The 20,583-nt window shown below is 34.0% G+C and overlaps 1 protein-coding gene across 9 annotated transcripts in view; it reads right to left on the bottom strand.

Moving 5' to 3' along the window:
• sei (potassium voltage-gated channel seizure) overlaps positions 1–20,583 on the bottom strand; it is a 151,575-nt gene that overhangs the window by 7,718 nt on the left and 123,274 nt on the right. For 6 of the 9 annotated variants that reach the window (XM_018512493.1, XM_018512485.1, XM_018512486.1 and 3 more), the window contains 8 exons: positions 14,581–14,824; positions 11,607–11,788; positions 10,175–10,195; positions 4,308–4,462; positions 3,031–3,151; positions 2,489–2,609; positions 1,199–1,508; positions 559–895 (listed from right to left, as the gene is read on the bottom strand). In XM_018512493.1, coding sequence (XP_018367995.1) covers positions 559–895; positions 1,199–1,508; positions 2,489–2,609; positions 3,031–3,151; positions 4,308–4,462; positions 10,175–10,195; positions 11,607–11,788; positions 14,581–14,824 — 1,491 coding nt within the window. The remainder of the gene's footprint in view (positions 1–558; positions 896–1,198; positions 1,509–2,488; positions 2,610–3,030; positions 3,152–4,307; positions 4,463–10,174; positions 10,196–11,606; positions 11,789–14,580; positions 14,825–20,583) is intronic. The other 3 variants (XM_018512487.1, XM_018512488.1, XM_018512494.1) reach the window with 1 other exon arrangement.

Genomic DNA, 20,583 nt, shown 5'->3' with positions numbered 1-20,583 from the left:
TATAAATTGCCGTACGCAGTAGTTAAATAATAATTATATATAATTACAACAAAAATATCAAAATTGTAAAATCTAATGTAATAAATTAAAAAAATATTTCTGTATAAAGGAAAGTACAATTTTTTCGCAATTTGAAGATCGTTTTCTTCTACATGTTTTTATGTATTTTTCTTCGTGGAAAATTATTGTAATAATGACGTTATACTCAAGAAAAAATGTACATTGAAATAAAAAATGAAATCCTTATTCACATTGTTACAAAATTGATGTCAATTATGCTTCAATCATTTAAAAACTAATTGTCCATCCAATATTTCAATGTATCAATTTTTCCTTGATAAGCGTAAACGTAGCATCATTATTATAATTTTCACATCCCATGAAGAAAAATACATAAGAAAATGTAGAAATAAAACGATTCCCAAACAAACGCGAAAAAGTGAAAGTCGTATTTTTCTTTTATCATAATAATGAAATTTAAAGTAAGAGAAAGAGGAAGAATTGAATTTATATTAAATTGAAAAATTGCGCGCAAAGAAAGCTAGAAATAGTACTCACGTCTCGCATGATAAAAGTAATCTCAAGATTCTGGCTGAAATGGTTGGAGAATTCCGGATAAAGAGCTAAGACGTCGAGCAGATCATCCCGATGGATCTTGTGAAGGTCGCAATATGTAAGGGCGCGAACGTTACAAGACGACTTTCCGACCGTCGGGTAAATGCACGGATTCTCGCCAAAAATATCATCCTTGCCTAAAATGGCCATCACGACGTCCTCCTTGAGAATCTCGATGCTGCCGCGGGATATAAAATACAGGGAAGTCAGCACATCCCCTCGATGAACTAAAGTGTCACCAGGAGGCGCGTGTGTCGTCTTAAATTTTAAGGATAATGCCCTGTTTTGCAAAAAAACAAGAAAATTTCTTATCTTTCTGAATTAATTATATAATGTGAAAGATAATCATTTCTATATACAAAAAGCAATAAAAATAAGATGTCAATACTGACAACAAATATTTTTAAACACCTATTTTCTACGTAAGTAAAGTCTAAGAAAGTTTTATATTAATATATTAATATATTAATTATTTCATTTTAAGAAATTCGTGTAATTTTTTAGTTTTCTATAAACTAAAATACCCCCTTAAAATAATCCCATCAGATTTTCCTATTTTCGGTGCAAATTAGGGGGTAAGTACCTTAAACAGCCTTGACTGGCCCCCTCGAAGGCTCGGCAATTGCTTAAAAGATTTCTATTGAGATGAAGACAAATGTCGGCCTGAAGGCACTCGGGAAATCCTTTCAGAACACTGTTCATATCAATTCCATTCGTATAGGTCCACGCGTGTTGAAAGTACTCCTCCAATCGTTGGCGGAGCGGGTTCGGGATCTGGTGGAACCTTATGAATTCTCTGACCCTGAGCATCTGTGTGTGATACCGGGCGGTACCGCTGTATAGCCTCTGGATGATCGCCGATACGTTACCGAAGATACTAGCATACATCAGAGCTAAAATCGATATATCATAAAATAAACCCTGTATCCGATATATCTAACGATGGACTAAGATACTTTAATTTCTAGGAAAAATCAATGTTAGCATTATTTATTCAAGACTCTATTAAAATCTGAAAATCTAGAATATTAAAAAAAAACATTTAACCTTAACACTTTGCTATAAAATATTCATTGTTCTAATATTATAATATATTTACTTTTGTTATGTTAGGAGAAATCAGGAAGTGTAAAATGGATTTATTTATTCCTCGCTTACAATACATGTTAGCAAAATACAGATTGTAGCTAAAATAAGGTAACTTCGGGATCGAGCTTCCCATGCTTCCACCAAACATAAAAAAATTTCATGTCTGCAAATCCACTGTTACTAAAATATAACTTAAAATGTATGCAGACTTACAATTAGTTACATGACTCTTATAATCCCCCGATCTAAATTCTCTAGATTTTTATTTGTGGGAACACTTAAAGTCCTTTTTACGGAATTCCAATCGCCAATGCTTTTATGCTTGAATTTTTTATGCTTGTGCCACCATTCGCAATTGCCTCGAGATCTTTAAAAGACAGTCCATGATCTGACATGTCCAAACGTGTACTGAATCAAATGGGAGATACTTCAAACATTTATTGTAATTGAAAATTGGAAATAAATATTACTTTTTTTATTTTCCCCTACACTGAGAAAAAAATGCTGTTGATTCAATTAAAGTCTATATTACGGGCTGTCACTAATATAGGTGATTAATTCATTGATATATTTTATTGACATAAAGGCTTGATTAGTGAAATAATAATTTATGCCTTTATGTCAATAAAAATATACATGAATTAATCACTTATGTTAGTGACAGCCCGTAATATAGACTTTAATTGAATTAACAGCATTTTTTTTCAGTGTATTAATAAACATTTTGAGATATATCTCACAATCAGTAACAGTGAGTTTGCGGACATATGTTCATATAACTCACATCCGATCAACATGACGATTATTGTAAAGATTTTTTCGGCGTCGGTATTCGGTGCTACATTCCCGAAGCCTACGGACGTGAGACTGCTGAAGGTGAAATAAAGCGCCGTGATATAACGACTCTGGAAAAATTATAGAATTATATGTTAGATAAAAGGGTACCGCCATTAAAGGGGTGCTGGAGGCACCCAATTATCGACATTGCAGTTTGATCAAAATCTCCGAATTGATTAAATGGAATAAAAAATCCTTTTACAGAATTAAAGTAAACGCAAAATCCTGATGTGGTGCTGCGGATGTTATACTAAAATCGAAAAAAAGTAAAAAATTTTTTAACTTTTTTTTTATTTTAGTATAAAATCCACTGCACCACATCAGGATTTGCGTTTACTTTAATCCTGTAAATGGATTTTTTATTCCATTTAGTCAATCCGGAGATTTTGATCAAATTGCAATGTCGATAATTGGATCCCTCCAGCATCCCCTTAAGGACTGCGATCTCAAATAGAGCGTACTCGAAAGGTACTCGCGCGGATGGCTTACTTTTATGCTCGGCCCGCCGGTATTATTGTGAAAGTAAAACTGATGAGTATCGTTGGCTAGAATGTCGAGCCAACCAACCTTGCTCTTCAGGGTCGGTCTCTCGGCGTTTCCTATGGCGTACCTTTAAAAAGCGCGAAATATCGGGGTAATGCATTGCATTTAGATTCTAGAGCAATATTTTAAAATGTACGGTATGTAATTCGAATCACAAAATCTTAAACTGATAACAAATTTGCGATAAAAAGGAGGTGGATCGTCCACATAATTCTAGTTAAGGTAAAGTTAACTTTAACTTGATTGAAAAGGTACACTACAGTCACACTTTAAAAAGATCAATTTTTTTACATTTTCCGCAAGATTAATATTGTCCAGACAACTTACAGACATGTATGTGTGTGTTAATTAAATACTGATTTTTCATAAAATAATCGACATTAAAACTTTGAACGTTTTTTTTAAATTATTTTTCTCAACATCTATCTATAATTCAAACAATTTTCGATTGATTGATTTCAATTTTTAAAAGGGCAGCTCCACAAAATAAATAATTTCAGTTAAGAGTTTTTTTAATTCTTAGTTTCTGAGGACGGAATATTTTAAATGATCAAAACGTAGTGAAATTTTAAAGTTTCTTTTTCATCGTTGCCCTATTGTGGAAAAAATTATTTAAAAAAATTCCTACGCTTAATTGAAATTACATTTATATAGTTTTAGAAATTTTCAAAAATTTTTCATTTCACATTACAACTTGAGTTTTCTACGTCACTAATGAACCGCATGTTTTTTAGACTTGAAACATAGGAGTCTAAAATTCTGTGCAATATACGTTGTCATATATTTGTATTTTAACATAAAAGAATTCTTAAAATATCTTTAAAATGTACCTAATCGATATATTAATTCATATTTCGTGTCTAAGATTTATATAACATGACGCTTCGCTTATCTTAGCGCTAAGACACTACCGTGTCTTCTAATTATTTTTTTTTTAAATCACAAAAAGTTCTTCTTTAAACCTTTACTGTATGTAGCGTATTAGATAAATTTAAATGCAAAATGCTTTTTTAAAAATGTGAAATATTTACGCGAAATATAATGTGTATAAATAGCATTCATATATTTAGCAAATTTATATATAAGACCGGATACTTGTCCTGGATACTCCATACGAATAATAAAGAGTTAAGAAAGTTGTAGCCAAAGATAGTTTAATACTCGGTACGTTATACGAATTAAAGACATTGTATTTCCGAAGGTATACAGACGATATCACTCACCATATACACGCCATCCAATGAGCAATAAGGGCAAAAGTGGCCATTAAAAGTAACAAAACGGCAGCGCCATATTCGCTGTATCTGTCGATCTTCCTGGCCACTCTGACAAGGCGCAGCAGACGAGCCGTCTTCAAAAGTCCGATCAAGGTCGTCGTCTGAAAATGATAGATAATTTTGTCTATCTTCTGAATATGTGAGCCTGCGAACCTCAGTCTCGCTATACAGAAATCGGCCTTATTTAACGCTGTCCATTATCACTTAAATGATTGATATTTCTTATTAATCTTTTATTTTTATAAATCTTCACGGAATTGTTCACGCAAAAATAAAACGTGCCTTTGCAACACGGCGTGTCTTCGTTTGCATAAATGACATTTATATTATATATAAAATTAAAAATTTTAGAATTTATATATAGAATTAAAAATATTTCGGGAATGCACTAATAATTTTTTTTGTTTTTCTTTTTTACAGAGACGTGATTACTTTTATATAAATTAAAACCGTAAGGTTTGCCATAAGTATATGACGGATCTATCATTTAAACTTTAACATAAACAGATGTTTACTTGAAATCTAATTATCTGACATTTACGTAAAGGCCATTTCCGTGTTGGAAGTGTCACTCTCGCCGGAAATCGTCACTTCAGTTGCACATCAATCGCTGAAGCCGGAGATCGTAGTTCGTCGGAATATCACGATACGATACGCGCGTGACATTTCGTCAAGTCTCAAATATCAAAGTTGAAGTTGTTGTCTTCACGGCATGCTATTTCTTGGTACCAATCGCAAAGCCGTCATTCGAGGACCGATTTTTCAATGAGTTTGAAAAGTGAGAAAAAAATTTTCAATGATTTTCCAGCGAGAATGGACGATATTATTACCGCGTTTTTAAGGGTACCTTTTAGATAAAGTGACGACCTCCTTGTTGCGGAGTTAATTGTCATATTCGCAAGTGAGCTCGAGTTTTGATTCGAATCACTTACGTCCTTTTTTTATTCTACATAGTTTTAAGAAAAATAAAAACTTTAAATGATTAAAACATATTACACTGTAGTGCGAGCACTCTTGATATATCCAGCATGAATAAAGTATGATATAATTACAAATCAGCTGACAAGCACAATCGCCGAAATAAAAAGAAAAGCTAGTCATAGAAATATGATAATCTGCGATTGTGTATGTGTGCATTAGCTGTGAAAAAATTATTTGGCATGAACCGGCATATTCATGCTTTTCCTCTTTTTACCTGCCAAAAATGCAAAAGCTTTCAATTAAAAAAGGCATTTGTAAAAGCATGCAAACGATATTTTTACGACTATCATGCGTTGTCTTCCAGTCGAAATAATTTTCAATGTCATACATTTCGTGTGCGTTTAAAGCGAAGCTTTGAAGGCGATAGAATAATTTAAAACGAAGAAATGTTTTTCTCGAACTTGAAGTTTTTTAATTCATACGCGACTTAATGCACGTTTAAGGCTCAGTTCCACAATTCACGGTTAACTCTTAACCGAGGTTCAACTTATTCATTGTCTCTTTCCAATTCTAGAATTGGAAAGACATGAGAAACAAATTGAACCTCGGTTAAGAGTTAATCGTGAATTGTGGAACTGGGCCTAAGGGCTGCCGCAGACAAAATTTCTGTAACAGTAATCTTAAGACGTGAATTTAAGCCGATGAGCCAATCAGGATACTGCTTTAGATCTATGTACTCTAACGGAAATAGAAATAGCAGTAAACTTAATCATAAGGCGAGTTTCAACCGGTTGAAATTCGCCTTATTGCGAGGTTATGGATAAGTTTACTGTTATTTCCATTTCCGTTAGATTACGTAATCTAAAGCAGTATCCTGATTGATTCATCGGCTTAAGTTTACGCATTACGCATACTGTTACGGAATTTTGTTTGCGGCAGCCCTGATTACAAGAAAGACAAAGCGCATAAGCGATAGAAACACATAATCACACATATACGAAAGTTCTTAGACATATAACAATTGAGGAAGCAATTGTACAAAGAAGATCAATATTGCAAAAGTTAGTTTATTTATTTTCAAATCTATAAGAAAATCTGATATAAAAAATTTAATTAATCTGTAACAGGAACACATTTTTTGACACTAAAGAAACATAAGTTTTTGGAAATTCTCAGTTATAGTTTTTATTATTAAAACAAAATTAGCAATAAATTCGTGCTAATGAGAGTAATGGCGTAGTAATTTAAGCACTTCATATACAGGGTGTCCCACAATTTGTGACCGAAATTTTAATAACATATACCTGACTTAAAAATAAGACAAAAATCCTAATACCAAAATGTCGAGGCTATAATAGTTTTTAAATTAATTCGTTATACGTATTTATTATTTTTAATATCCTGTAATATTTTTATGTTATGTATAAATACTACACTGAGAAAAAAGTTTTGTTGATATATGACCAACACAAAGTTTTTCGTTGTCCTATCCAAAATTTGGTTATTCTAATCAAATTTTTGGTTAGGACAACAAAGTTTTTGTTAGAATATGTGACTAACAAAAACTTTTATGTTATTCTAACAAAAAATTTTGTTAGCATAACTAAATTTTGGTTAGGACAACGAAAAATTTTTTGTCGGTCATATATCAACAAAACTTTTTTCTGAGTGTAGTATTTGAAAACACAGTTTCTGATAGGTTGAAGTTCTTATTTTCTGTTCTCAGTTCCCTGTTCCTTTCATTGTGCAGAGCCCCTTAAAGTGCGGTAGTTAGTGCGATTATATCAAGTTTCAATTCTTACATAGATATAATGATCGAACGTTTCGGCTCAATTCGAGCCATCTTCAGCAGTCTTGCATAATCTAAAGATTCTTGAAACAACATTAAGTAGTTGTAAAGATAGTAATAGAGTGCACTTTATTTAAGGCTCTTAATTGCCCGTTTTTCCTTTTAATATTGAAAATACTTATTATTACTCTATTATATTCTTATTATATTTTTTGTTATTAGTTTTATTTTTTTAGAGAATTTCCAAGTTCAAAACTGTGAATCATCAGGACCTATATGTTCCAGTTAAGTTACGTTCAGAAATTTCATTCAGATACCATTTTATCCTTATTCAACATTCGATGAATAACAAGGATGAAATGATATCTGGATGTATCTGGGTAAAGTTTCGGAACGCGGACTTATGGGTTAAAATTCGAAATGAAGGATAATCAATTTGGAAAAAGTGATTGATTTTCACGAGAAACGAAATAGTAAAAAGATATTAAACTTCCATTATTCGCTTGCTCTTTCAATCGTTACAAATATAGAACGTAAAATTCTGTCAAAGCATAAGAATGAAAATAACCACGCACACGCGCGCGCGCGCGCGCGCGCACATACACACACACACACACATACACACATTACCGGGAAAAATCCATCGGTTAAAAAATCTCTCGTTTTTTTAGATTGAGTACAATCACGATTTTGTATAGCTTGCAACAGAGATGTAATAAAAAGATACAAAAGAAGCTCGAGAACAGAACAATGGGACCAATAAAGTATTGGAACAGAATCGAGAGAAGAAATAGCTGAAGCATATACGCGCAGTTGCTGACGAAATCGCGATGAGATATTTCCACTCGAAGTATCCTCATCATATGTTACCATTGCTATTCACGATTATACGCATTTACTCGTGTACAGTTTGCAACAGATTTTGTATGTTGTATGCGTGTTTATATTTCTGTGCGTGCGCGCGTGGTGTGTGTGTGTGTGTGTGCGTGATCAATTCATATTTTATGAAATTTTATTTCAACCCCCAAAAAAATGATTTGACTTATTTTTTCACTTGTGAAAACGTTCTCGATTACTCTTCCAAATCCGTCAATATTTCATGTGTGTGTGTGTGAAATTGTACGTGATTAATAAAAAATACTCAGATATGTGTACTGTTTACAATTAATGAATTAACGAAAGCATGTATGTCATGTGATGTTCAAATGCTTGCCCGTGAATCCGACAAAAGCGGATCAGACAAAACTGAGAAATATGATCGATTATAAGCGATTATATTCGTCCTGCAACTTTAAAAAAGAGATCGATTCGCGCATTATTTGAGCGAGTAAAACAAGCCTAACGTTAATTTACTTGCTAGAAATCAAATTCGACAAGCTGGATGCAAGAAAACTAGACATCATATATAAATAAAGTACTCGTTGTATATCTTATCTTAGTCGTGCGCTCAATATACGTGATTCGAAGTTTCATATCTGGTGTCTAGAAAGTGTCTAATAAAAGAATAAAAAAGTCAACTATAGAGTTCTCATCAGATATTGATAGCACGAAATTGCTTTTATTCCATACGATAAATCAACAATCGACAGTAAAAATTTTTCGATTTAGAGTTGCTACAGAAAATGAACTGTAAAATTTCTTGACTTTTCTAGGTTTTCTAAATAAAAATGGGCAATTTCCAATATAAAAATATGTAAAAATTTTAACATTATAAAATATGTAAAAAATTTTAACATTTAGAATCAAGGATTGTAGGAAAGCTAGCTTATATTATTGAAAACATAAAAGAAGCTTTGTAGCATAATAAAATTTTGGGAGCAAATTCAAGCCAACAAAAAATAAATTAGTATTAGAAAAAAGAATGCAGTTATAACGAAAAAGGGTGATCATATAAAATTACCGAATAAAATATAAATTTTAATTATTTTTTTAAAATCATTTAAAGTGTATGAGTTTTGAATGTATTTGACTATAAACGTCAGATACAATATTTAAACAATTATAAAAATTATTTGGAATAGGAGCAAAAGTTCAAAATTTAAGGGAATTGTGAGCAAAAAGTTCAAAATTTCAGTCTCTTTTATATTTTTCCCTGACTTTCCGGTTTTCCATGACCAATTTCAATTTCCCTGACTTTTCCTGGTTTGCCCGGTTTTCCAGATCTGTAGCAACTCTGCGATTGTTAGAATTCCAATTTTTTGCTGCAACTGAAAACTAAATGCGTACCTGTGCCAATACGCGAGATCGGAGTTTTACTTTTACATAACTGAATATTAATTCAGTCTTTTATGTTCAATTGTATCTTATGTAAATTTCGAAAATTTGCATTGGCGCAGACATGCATCCACTTATCAGTTGTAGTAAAATTCAGATTCTAATATATTACCGATTTTGCGAGAACGCGCAATGATACAAACGTACAAGCCGCAATGCGCTTTGTATACATAAACGGTGTAAATTTTATAAATGTTGCACGAATGGCGAGTTAATACAAAGCGAGTCATTATAATTTCATACAGTATTCCAGAAAAAAAAGAAACATGCACTTTAGTAATTTTAGTATATCGTACATGTGAGAATAGAGTTGATGAAAATCCTGCCTTTTCGCGTGACAATTTATTGTATCTTTGGAAACGGAAGAAAGTAAGAATTTATTGAAGGACACCCGAGCAACGATTTGCCATCAACTTTATTCAAACTTCCTCGGCATAAGATGAGATTGCAGTGATCGAGTGAGGTGTTTGGTACGTGTGGCGAGTCGCGTGAAGATTCTTGATCGTCGAGATGATATCGCCGAGAAGGGATGGTTGATATTGCAAGAGAGACGGTGCTGAAAGTATTTAAGATGTGTAATATGTGTTTAAGCGGTTTGTACATGAGAAAAAGAGAAAGAGGGAGATAGAGTGAGAGTGAGAGAGAGAGAGAGAGAGAAAAAGAGAGAGAGAAAAAGAGAGAAGAAGTTAATAGAAAAAACTCGTGATTGCGGTGGTGATCTTAATCGTTTGGTGTGTGAAAACGGTGTGGATTGTAATTTTCATTAAGTAATAACGAAAGAAAAGACACGTTAGTGAGGATCTCTTGTGTATATTATGTGTTAACTAACCTCGTCCTTGTCCAAGCCGAGCTACGAAAATGTTAAACTAAGGTTAAAATTTGTTCTTTTCACATTATGAGGGTGATTTATAATTTCACTTTTCAGATCGTTATGATTAAGCGTTTCGCTTAAAACAAGAGTAAGAAATTCATACGCATTCTAGATTTGTTTTACTTCTGAAACAAATTGCCGAGATGGATGACTTTATATTAATTACTTTGTTACGGAAACTGGCCGATCGGGGATGCAAATGATATTTTGGTCTCTCTTACAGAAGCACGATAAATTAAATTAATTACAGGAAGAGTTATTTATGTTCACCGTTCTTTCCCTATATAGACTACCTTCATTAGCCACCGGTGTCGTTCACACAAATCGAGGGGAGAGAGAAAGAGAGAAAGAGAGAGAGAGAGAGAGAGACAGAGATATAAATAAAGACCTTGTAAGAGAAGTTTCATAAGAAACTCATAAGAGAAAATCCAAAAGAATCACTTAAACGAACAAAAAACGAAATGATAAAAAAAGTAGAAAAAACTTTGACGAAAACCTGATATATGTATAGTCTAATACTTCGACAATCAGAGCAGAAATTTTCACAGCGACAAACTATATTTACTTACATATTTATGAAGAATGTATGCATACGTGTGCGTACAGGTACGAGTCAATTCAAGACAAAGGGATTGTTCATCTATGTCTCAAGTTACGCACGTCGCATCTCGTAATACGCAACTATATGATTGACATAATTGGTACTAAACGTGGCATAGTTACTTGTCGGTGAGTTTAGCTATCATTCTGTCTGTTAACACAAATTTGAATGTAGAGATGGAAAATCGAGCTTCGCTGTATGATTGATCCATGACGCACGTGTAGCACACGTTCAACGTTGTGTAAAATCGTTCCAGACAGCGAGAAGCCATTAGAACATCTCGCCACCCGTACGTATACATTGTGTGCACATTAACACGACGACTCGACTAACTCTCGACAAAGGAAAACGAAATCATTCAACACCGAGAGAAATGGTCGAAAATAGGGAGAAACGAACTAAGCACCAGTCCGGTAAAGTCACATCTATGGGCACGTAACTTGGACTCGGCATGTCATCCTAATCATATTTACCAGCTAACACCGACATTCTAGAAAGTTCTGTCTGACAATCTGGCGTTCAAGAATCCGTTTTTTTTTTACATTCTAAGTATCTTCGTTGTTTCTGTTCTGATTTGTTTGAATTTAAGGATATGTATACATAATGTCTATATAATCTATTAAAATTATGAAGTACAAATTTTTTATATAATTTCATTTCCATAATTTTAAAGAATTCATAAACGATAGCTTTAGTATCATATCGGGATAAGATGTGATCTCTTGAACACCAGATTCGACTTGGTAGAAAGATAATCTAAGATAATATAAAGCGTGCGACGGGACTTACCTCGTCAGTGTCCGAGCCGACGAGTAGGAGGTCGAAGGGAATGGCAGCTACCAAGTCGATGATGAACCAACCCTTCAGGTAATGGACGGCAATTTTACCAGGGTGGGAGACCACCTCATCGTTGCTGTTGACGAACGTCGTGCGAAAATTTATGATGATGTCCACGATGAATGTGACATCAACTAAAAATATATATAAATGAATTGATATATTCAAAAGAAATCAGTAACTTTCTAATATTTCTATAAATATAGAATATAATCTATCATATAGATTTATAGATATTTCTTATATACAGGGAATGGAAAGTTACTTTTTAAAAGTAACAAGTTACAGTTACTATTTACTGATTTTTAAAAGTAACTCGTTACAGTTACCGACCATTCGTTACTTGAGAAAGTAATTCTTCGTTACTTTTCCATTTCTTTTTAAAAATCGATGACCACCAATCATAGCGGACGAGTGCCTATCCATACAGCACAGAAACTTGTAGCAACATTGCTGCAACATTTCAATGTTGCATATTGCAATACAATGTTGCAGAAACATTGCGAAGACTTCTTTTTGCAATATTACTTCAGCAATGTTGCAGCATTATTTTTAAAATATTTTCAGCAAGAGACACAAATTGACACAAGAGTCATCCTGCCCTTGTTCGATAATCAATAAGAAACAAAGACAAAATAACTCTTGTGTCGATTTGTGCCTCTGCTGAAAAACTCGCTTTGAGTGTTAAGACTTGTATATATCGATTTGTTTATAACCCAATAAAGTAAGGATCTACACATAATGGAAGAATAGGAATTAATGATCACGTTTACACGGCATACTTAAACGGGTTTAATAACATCCGTAGTTATGAAACTGATTTTACTTTTTTTTGGTAACGGTAACGTAGTTTTAAAAATTACATTTTTTTGATAACAGTAACGGATTTTATAGTTACTTTTATCGTTACTTTACACACGATTGGACACGGTTCGGTTGGACACAAGCTTGTAACTGTAACTTCGTTACAAGCAACGAGTTACTTCCATTCTCTGCTTATATTGGGTATGGGAATAAGTTTCTGCCCTTTTTAAATGAAAAAGATGTATTTATTTAAACAAAACAATACAAAGTAAGTTCATTCAAAGTATTGAATGAACTCTATTCGAAACGACAACTATCTTCCACTTTTCATAGTAACGTTTCGTAATAAACGGATTCCTCGAAGGAAGAAATCTGGTTCTTTTGAAGCGATCCATTCATCGAGCCATTTTTTCATACCTTCATAAGAATTGAATCGCACTCCAGAAAGGGCCGACTGCATGGACCGGAACAAATGGAAATCTGAAGGAGCAATGTTCGGTGAATACGGTGGGTGGGGCAGAATTTCCCACTTCACTCCTTCCAAGTATTTCTTGACCGGTTTTGCAATGTGTGGCCTAGCGTTGTCATATGTAGGTGTCAGCTTATCGTGCCTATTGTCCCATTCCGGTCATTTTTGTTTCAAAGCTTGGTTCAAACAAATCGCTTCGAACAAGTATCAACTACTGGGCTCAAAAGCTTGAACACACCTTTCAAATATATGTACTGCCGTTTTATCAAACACACAAGCAGTGCTACTAACGACATTTCTTTAATGGGCAGAAACTTATTCCCATACCTAATACATATATGATAGATTACATTCTATCATATAATCTATCATATATCTCTCTTTCATCAAAGGAATCCATCGTTAATCTTTATTTTATTTCTATATTTCGGTGATATCGAGTGTTACATTTTTCAAAGTTTCAATGAAGCGAAATAATGTCAGATAGCATCTTCAGAACTGTTCGTTTAAACATTTCTCCGATTTCTTCTCCATTTGTTCTATTCTCATACTATCTCTTTTTCCGTTCTATTGTTTCAGACAGTCGTGACACGTGTTATCCTACATTGTATGAAACGTCATACAGTGCTACTCGAGTGTCAATATCAAATTCAAAACTTAATATTCTAAGAGCCAGTTTTATCTCTCAAAAAGCTTTTGTATGTATAATATTTTGCTTATTTCAATTATAGAATTTCGGGTTCTAGTGAAATTTTAATTTTACTCACTGAAGAGTTCAACTAAGGCAACTATTATAAGTTTTGTTATTAAATTAAAATAAAAATTACGTTGAAACCTCGTAATAGCGAGCGGTTCGAGAGTCTAAACATTACAACGAGATCGCCTTATTTCACTCCAAAACAATAAAATTCAAGATTTTAGTAGATACTGCTTCTCACTCATGCTATTCATAACACGGAAAGGATTTTTCGCGCTATTTCGAGATTCGCTATTATGAGGTTTCAATGTATTATCACTACTACTATTATAATTGCAAATATAATAATCTCTCAATGTCCTTACTTTACCTATTTCTATTATAGAATTTCATTCTAGTCTTAAAAAGTTAAGCTGAGGCATCTATTAAACAATCTCACTATCAAAAAATAAAAACTATTACTACCGCTACTATCATAATTTCACTTATAATAGACATGTCCTTATTTTAAGTATACATAACTGCTTATTTTTATTTTAAATATTTCTATCATAAAATCTATCTCTAGTCCCGAAAAGCTGTGGCAATTATTAAATCATATCACTATTAAAATTAATTGACATAAAAACTATTGTTATCACTGTTATCATAATTACATTTGCAATAGTCTCTCAACGTCTTTATACTTTATTTATTTCTATTATAAATTTCACTCAAGTCTTGAAATGTTGTGAGAGAGAGAGAGGGGGGAGGGGGAGAGAGAGGGGGGAGCTATTAAACCATCTTACTATCAAATTAATCGACAAAAGATATCTATTATGGTTACTACTATGATAATTGCACTTGTAACAATAACTAACGTCCTGATCAATATCCTTAAATTATTTTGGAGTATTATTAATCGCACAATTTTAGACTAAAAGTAAAATAATAAACTTTGGTATAATGTGACTCACCTATGAAGTCTATAATAACGATGGGGTCATCACTGTACTTCTTGTTCTTTCTGCTGTTGTAATCCGGATCCGATAGAACAAAGGCGGCGACATACGGCGTAAATATGGCGGTGTACATCACGAGTAGTAATATAATCCAATCCCAGACTGCCTTGAACGGCGAGTAGTGTAATATGGTCCACTTATGGATTCTGGGGGACTGTAATTTGTACGCCGGGAGAATGTCTGCTCCGAGGGACAGCACCTGCGACAGGTAATATTGAAGATAATTTTGAGATATTTCGCATCATTTTTTTCACATTTTCTGACTCCAAATCGTTACGTAGAGTGAAATATTTCATAAAATATTATCCGTCGAAAAGGAAGTCTTCATCGATATTATACGATATAAATTTAATGCAGTTCGATATATAGAGTGTTTTATGTGTCACGTTTCAGAGAGATAACAGAAAATTTCCCATCAGTACGTCGTTTATGTACCTCACGGCGAACGTTCCGGTAACATTATCGCAGGCATACGTGGTGTAACGTTGCTACCAGGTCAATATTGTTCGTGCTAAATTGCATTGCGAATAAAATACACTTATAAAGCGCCGCGCGTGGAACGTGATGCTATATGAGCGGCCTTTCACATCTCTTACAAGATACTGAAGAAGAGTACGGAAGCGACTGCAAGACTGTGTGCTGACGTCTAATACAGAAGCGTTTCAAATTACTTATTATAAACTCTCTGCTATTTAACCGCGCGCGGTTTACCGAGAATTGATTAATGAAGACATAATAAATCGATGATAGGAGATCTGTCCAAGGGGGATAAGTTACGCCAAAATTTCCCGTACATCCATTTCGTCAACCCGATCCGGCTGGTGGATGAAAGTAGATCTTTCGAATCACGCTGCTCCACATTTCCGAGAGCATCGTCACTAAAGCTGGTGAACTCTTTCCCGCCGAGTTGTTACTCCCTATTGTCTTCCGAGCAATTCGCTGATGTTTGAGGGTGTTCGCGCAAGGGATTATCGTCACAAGTGCCAGGCGAGTGGGTTTATAACACCTGGCTTTGTGCTCGAGCGGGAGCTTATTCACTTAGTTCGCTGTCGTAATCCGCAATTCTTTCAAAGCCTTGTACTTGATTCCGTCATAATACCGAATCGAATAATCGTCGCCGAGCCCCGATATAAATCGTGAAAAACGATTGCGATTTGCAATGTGATATTCTGCGCCGAACACACGGCATCGGAAGAAATGCTGGAAATGTCAATCTACCTGCGGGAGCAATCACTATCGATCATTGAATAAAAATTTTTGAATGCGTAGCTTCGTGGATTGATGGGCGCGATGAAATGGACCGGGAGCTCTCCTGAAACACGAACAATATTTCGAATTATCGATCCCACGCGGCGCTCGGAATCGGGGACGCTTGTTTACGGCGCGCGAGAACGTGGGAAGAACCGGAAGAGTACCGTCCGAGCGCCAGTTTAACACTGATGCAATGCGGCCCGACGAAGGGAGGCATCCGTTCGATTGGCTCGGGGTTGGCTGGCTAGGTATCCGCTCACGAGAAGTGGTGTGCGGGTTAGGGTAGCACCGCTGTCACACCCTTAACCAGCATATTTTGGTCCGTGAAGTGTCGGAGGTACAACACTGAGCCGCTGATAGTCTTTCCTTTTCGATCGTCTAATCTAACAAGAATTAGCTCCGGAGTTCGATAATGGTAACCCGCACTCCAGAGGCTCGTAACACGAACTGACGATCCTATCCTGGGTAAAGTCGTAGTTTACTCCCCCTTTCTTCATCCCCCTGTGCTCGTTGATTTATTATTATCAACCCCCCGACGGATAAGCGACCGATAAGCTGATAAAAATGGAAAATAGGATGGGGATATTGCTGATGGGGATATCATTATTTACCATCACGTTACTGGTGTCTTATGCTGGTGATTCCGAGTATTTACTAACGCAATATTTACTCAAAAGAATCTTATTGGACCAATATTTACTAACATTTTGTTCTATACTTCCGTATATTTGAATAAAGTTTCGAATTGCTGTAATTTAGCCCATTTTAAATTTATTATTTTACCAATTTCTGCGTTCAATTTTTATTTGATCTTCTTTATTAGTTGTTTTAATTATTATAAGTTTTTATTGGTTTTTACTTATTATTTACTTTTCCTACTTCTAAATAATAATATGTTGCTGCATCTTTTTAAAAAAATTTAGCATATATTTTCCTAGATTAAAAAATTCGACATTTTTATCAATTATACGCAATTGTCATCGAATTTTGATCTTGGAGCAACGCGATTGTACTTTATACATTTTGATCTCATCCAATTTATTGGACGTTCAACATCCAATAAAAAGTAAATCCATTCCGCTACAAATATTTTTAAAAAGAAGATTCAGGATAGTTCGCTAGTTTCTTCTTTAGCTTCTTTATCGATTTTTTATTATCAGCTTCCATCTGGTAGAAAGCGTGTACTCGGGCGAGTCAGGGGAGGGCGAAGTAGAAACTCGCTGGTTGGCTCGTCAGAGATAGCCGCGAGAATGTAAATTCAGGTAAGTCATGTTTTATTCATGCGCCCGATGTTAGGTAAGAAGGATGACCTCATTCCAATGACCCGAAGTTATTGCCATACTTTGTGCCGTCCTTTATAAATTATAAGGGATCTTTTTCTGGTAAAAACGAATTCCGAAAACACATGCCATCTAGTTTAATAAATGCATCGTAAAAATTAATTTTCACTTCAAAATTAATATTTCCTTGTTTATCTTTGTATTATTTTTCCTTTAATTCTCTGCAGTTGACAATGGATATATTAGACTCATTCAGTTATAAATTTTTTGTCAAGCATGTCAAACAATTCAATTTTCTGTATGTTACATCTGCAAAAATTTAAATTATCCTTATTAAAATATATTTAATATTCATTTTTTAAATACGAGTTTAATTGGTTCTTTGAATTAATTAGTACTTTTTAAATAATATAAATTAAATGAGTGTTAGATAGCGTCAATAACTGCATTATAGATTTTGACATCAACCACGGATGGTTAAGTTTTGTCAGTTATCTTCTCTAAATACTGGAATAAGTTCCAAATATAATGTTAAATAAGTAATTTATCAAATGGCGAAAAAAAAGAAAAATCAGAAAAGAATCTTTTAGCATAATAATTGCAATTTATTACTCGGTGAACTTAATATTAATTTATGAGGATGTTTGTGTGGAATTCTCCCTTAATTCAAGACGCTTCATTTGGATGTAATGGAGATGAAGTAATCGAACATACGAAAGAGGATGAGGCGGATAGCATTAGCTAGTTACCACGCGCCATGACCTGGAATTATTGAGTAACTATCGTGTTACGTGATCATAATCTACTAATTACGTTCAACGAACCAGGAAAAATAGCTAAGAAATAAGTAGCGCGAAAAATATTACAAGCGTAATGACACAAAATTGATATTCTTTCAAAAAATCTGGTATCACCCACGTCACAACTGTTGCGTTGTAAAAGGGATTCACAAAGACTTTTGATGCAAAATCGAAGAGAATTCTTTAAAACTTTGTGCGATGACAAAATAATCGTGGAGACAAAAAAAACAGGCTCATAATTCCGAAATTTCAGAGCACTTCTACTGAAAGTCATACAATAGTTAATTCGCTTTATGATAGGCAATTCGCGATTACGCATTTCTTTACGATGGCCCGACTTCTCTATGGTCGGATTTAATATTTGCAGACACATGGCGGACTCATTTCTTGCGTAAATATGTACCCGACGTATACAAGTAAAATATGTATTTGTAACTTCTGTAGCGATAAGAACGCTTTTAAAGAAACTTCTGGAGTCCCCGTGCACAAAGCCGTGCGAAAAATACTCTTTGAGTTACGTAAATACCGACCTCGTGTAATAAATATAGTGTCGTACTAGTAAAAACAGGAAATTTAAGCGTCACATTTAAAATCACTTTTTAACGATGAAAATAAAACTATAGTTACTGATTATGCTAATTTTATATTGAACGTATCTCGAATATGATGGAGTTTCATAAATACAGTAAGTCATCTAAAATTAGGTGAGATTTATCCTGAACTAATTTGATCAAGCGTCGCGAGACAATGATGTTAGTCATATGGACATTCCACGCAGTTGAACGTGTATTTTCGTCACGTGAACGACGCGTTTTGACGTGCTACCTTGAAAATGAGTCGCGTCGGCGACAGCGCGGAGTTATAATCCGTTTTAACGAGAAGAAAGCTCCTGTCAAAGCTCCTGTTAGCGCTCTTGAGATATACGGCCTCGAAATGCATAACGGGTCAGCCCGATGAATGCGTCCGTTGGATTTGCACCGCAATATTACGATCGATACCAAGCGGAATGTACGCACCGTTCTATTGCAAATTGGACGAGCATGTTCGTCGCTTGATAGCCCTGATAAACGTGAATAAACAACGTGAATAGATTAAGATGATATGTGAGAGAGAAAAGTATATAGATATCGCGAAAGTAAAACACGAATTGCGTAGTTGAAATACTAATCCGATTTTATCACTGTAATATTTAAACAATAATGAGATTAAATATACAGATTCGTATTAAGAATTTAGATAATCATAATATTGATGAATAAAAACATTAAATAATGAATTTTTATCAATATTCGTTTCTTAACAAATAATAGTTGTATTTGTAGGGCTTTTTACATTGAAAAAGTACATATATATAAGAATCACCATTCAGGTAGGGTAAAGAGGAGCACTTTCGTCCATTTCTCGCGATAATGTTTATGTTTCTGAACAGCACATGTTGATTATTTAAAGGTTGTACTTGTGCTCTCAAGGAACAATTATGATTGTATAATGTAATTATAAGCACGTCCCTGCAAAGAGATATTGTTTGTTATCGTAAATCTTTGTATTACTTTAAAGTTGAAAATGACAGAATAGCCCCGCTTTACTCTATGGAGAAACAGAAATCTTGTAAATCAATGTAATTAAATTTTGATAAGGTAAGTAATAGTAAATTTTTTTTGACTAGCAAATAGAAATGCACAAGATTGAGCTGAAATACATTTATGACCATACATAATTTGACAATAATTTTTTCGTTGCAACAAAATCTAGAGCAAAGCGCGGTAGATAGTAGACATACAGCCGTGACTGACGCTATAGATGGCGGAACTTCTTTGACACACACTGCACGTCATTTTGTAGGAAACACAAAATTATATTACATTAAAAGTTTTAATAAATTAATGTTTCTATTTAAGTTCAAGTATAAGTATTCATTATAAAAATAATAATTAATACAGTTTTAATAACAATAATTTTTGTAAAAACATTTAATGTTAAAATTTAACTTTAAGAAAATAATAACTTTAATAATACTTTACTTGGATGCAGTACTTCAAAATACGGATCTATATACAATAATCCTACATCACATTTTTTGTCTTAACGTCAATTAAACATTTTTAGACGTCAACAGTATCATTTTAACAATGTTAATTTACCGTTTTTAGGCGACAGCAGCAATATCAATGGAACGTTTAAAGGCGCCTGTAGCAGCAAAAGGAATAACAATAAATTCGTATGAAAGGTAATTATACATTTCCCACAATTCTATTAAAATAAAATATTAAAATAATATTATAATACAAACATCAATTACCGTCGACAGAGTCGAGCCAAACTTCTGCTTCTTTCCCTTTAAGAAATATGAGCGCATCATGGTTCCAGATATTCTCATGAAAAATTCCAGTGTCATTCTCAACCGTGGCGGACCTCGTTCGGACGCTACCACTGCTGCCGATATCTTGATGCTTTTAGCATGCGCACAAGGATGAAAATAAACAACGTCGCGAAAACCACCTGTTTCACTATTGCGTATTTTCGGACTTTCTTGCTAAACGATTTCCAAGTGTCTCTTCGAAATGTCCGATGCGCGGAATAAAATTCATATTACGAACGGAACTTCCGTAGTTGATTAAAATTTCCAA

Source organism: Trachymyrmex cornetzi, unplaced genomic scaffold (genome assembly GCF_001594075.2).
Source record: "Trachymyrmex cornetzi isolate Tcor2-1 unplaced genomic scaffold, Tcor1.1 scaffold412, whole genome shotgun sequence".
Lineage (NCBI taxonomy): Eukaryota > Metazoa > Arthropoda > Insecta > Hymenoptera > Formicidae > Trachymyrmex > Trachymyrmex cornetzi.
Note: the sequence above shows the minus strand (reverse complement) of the source record. Positions and strands in the feature narration are given on the sequence as shown.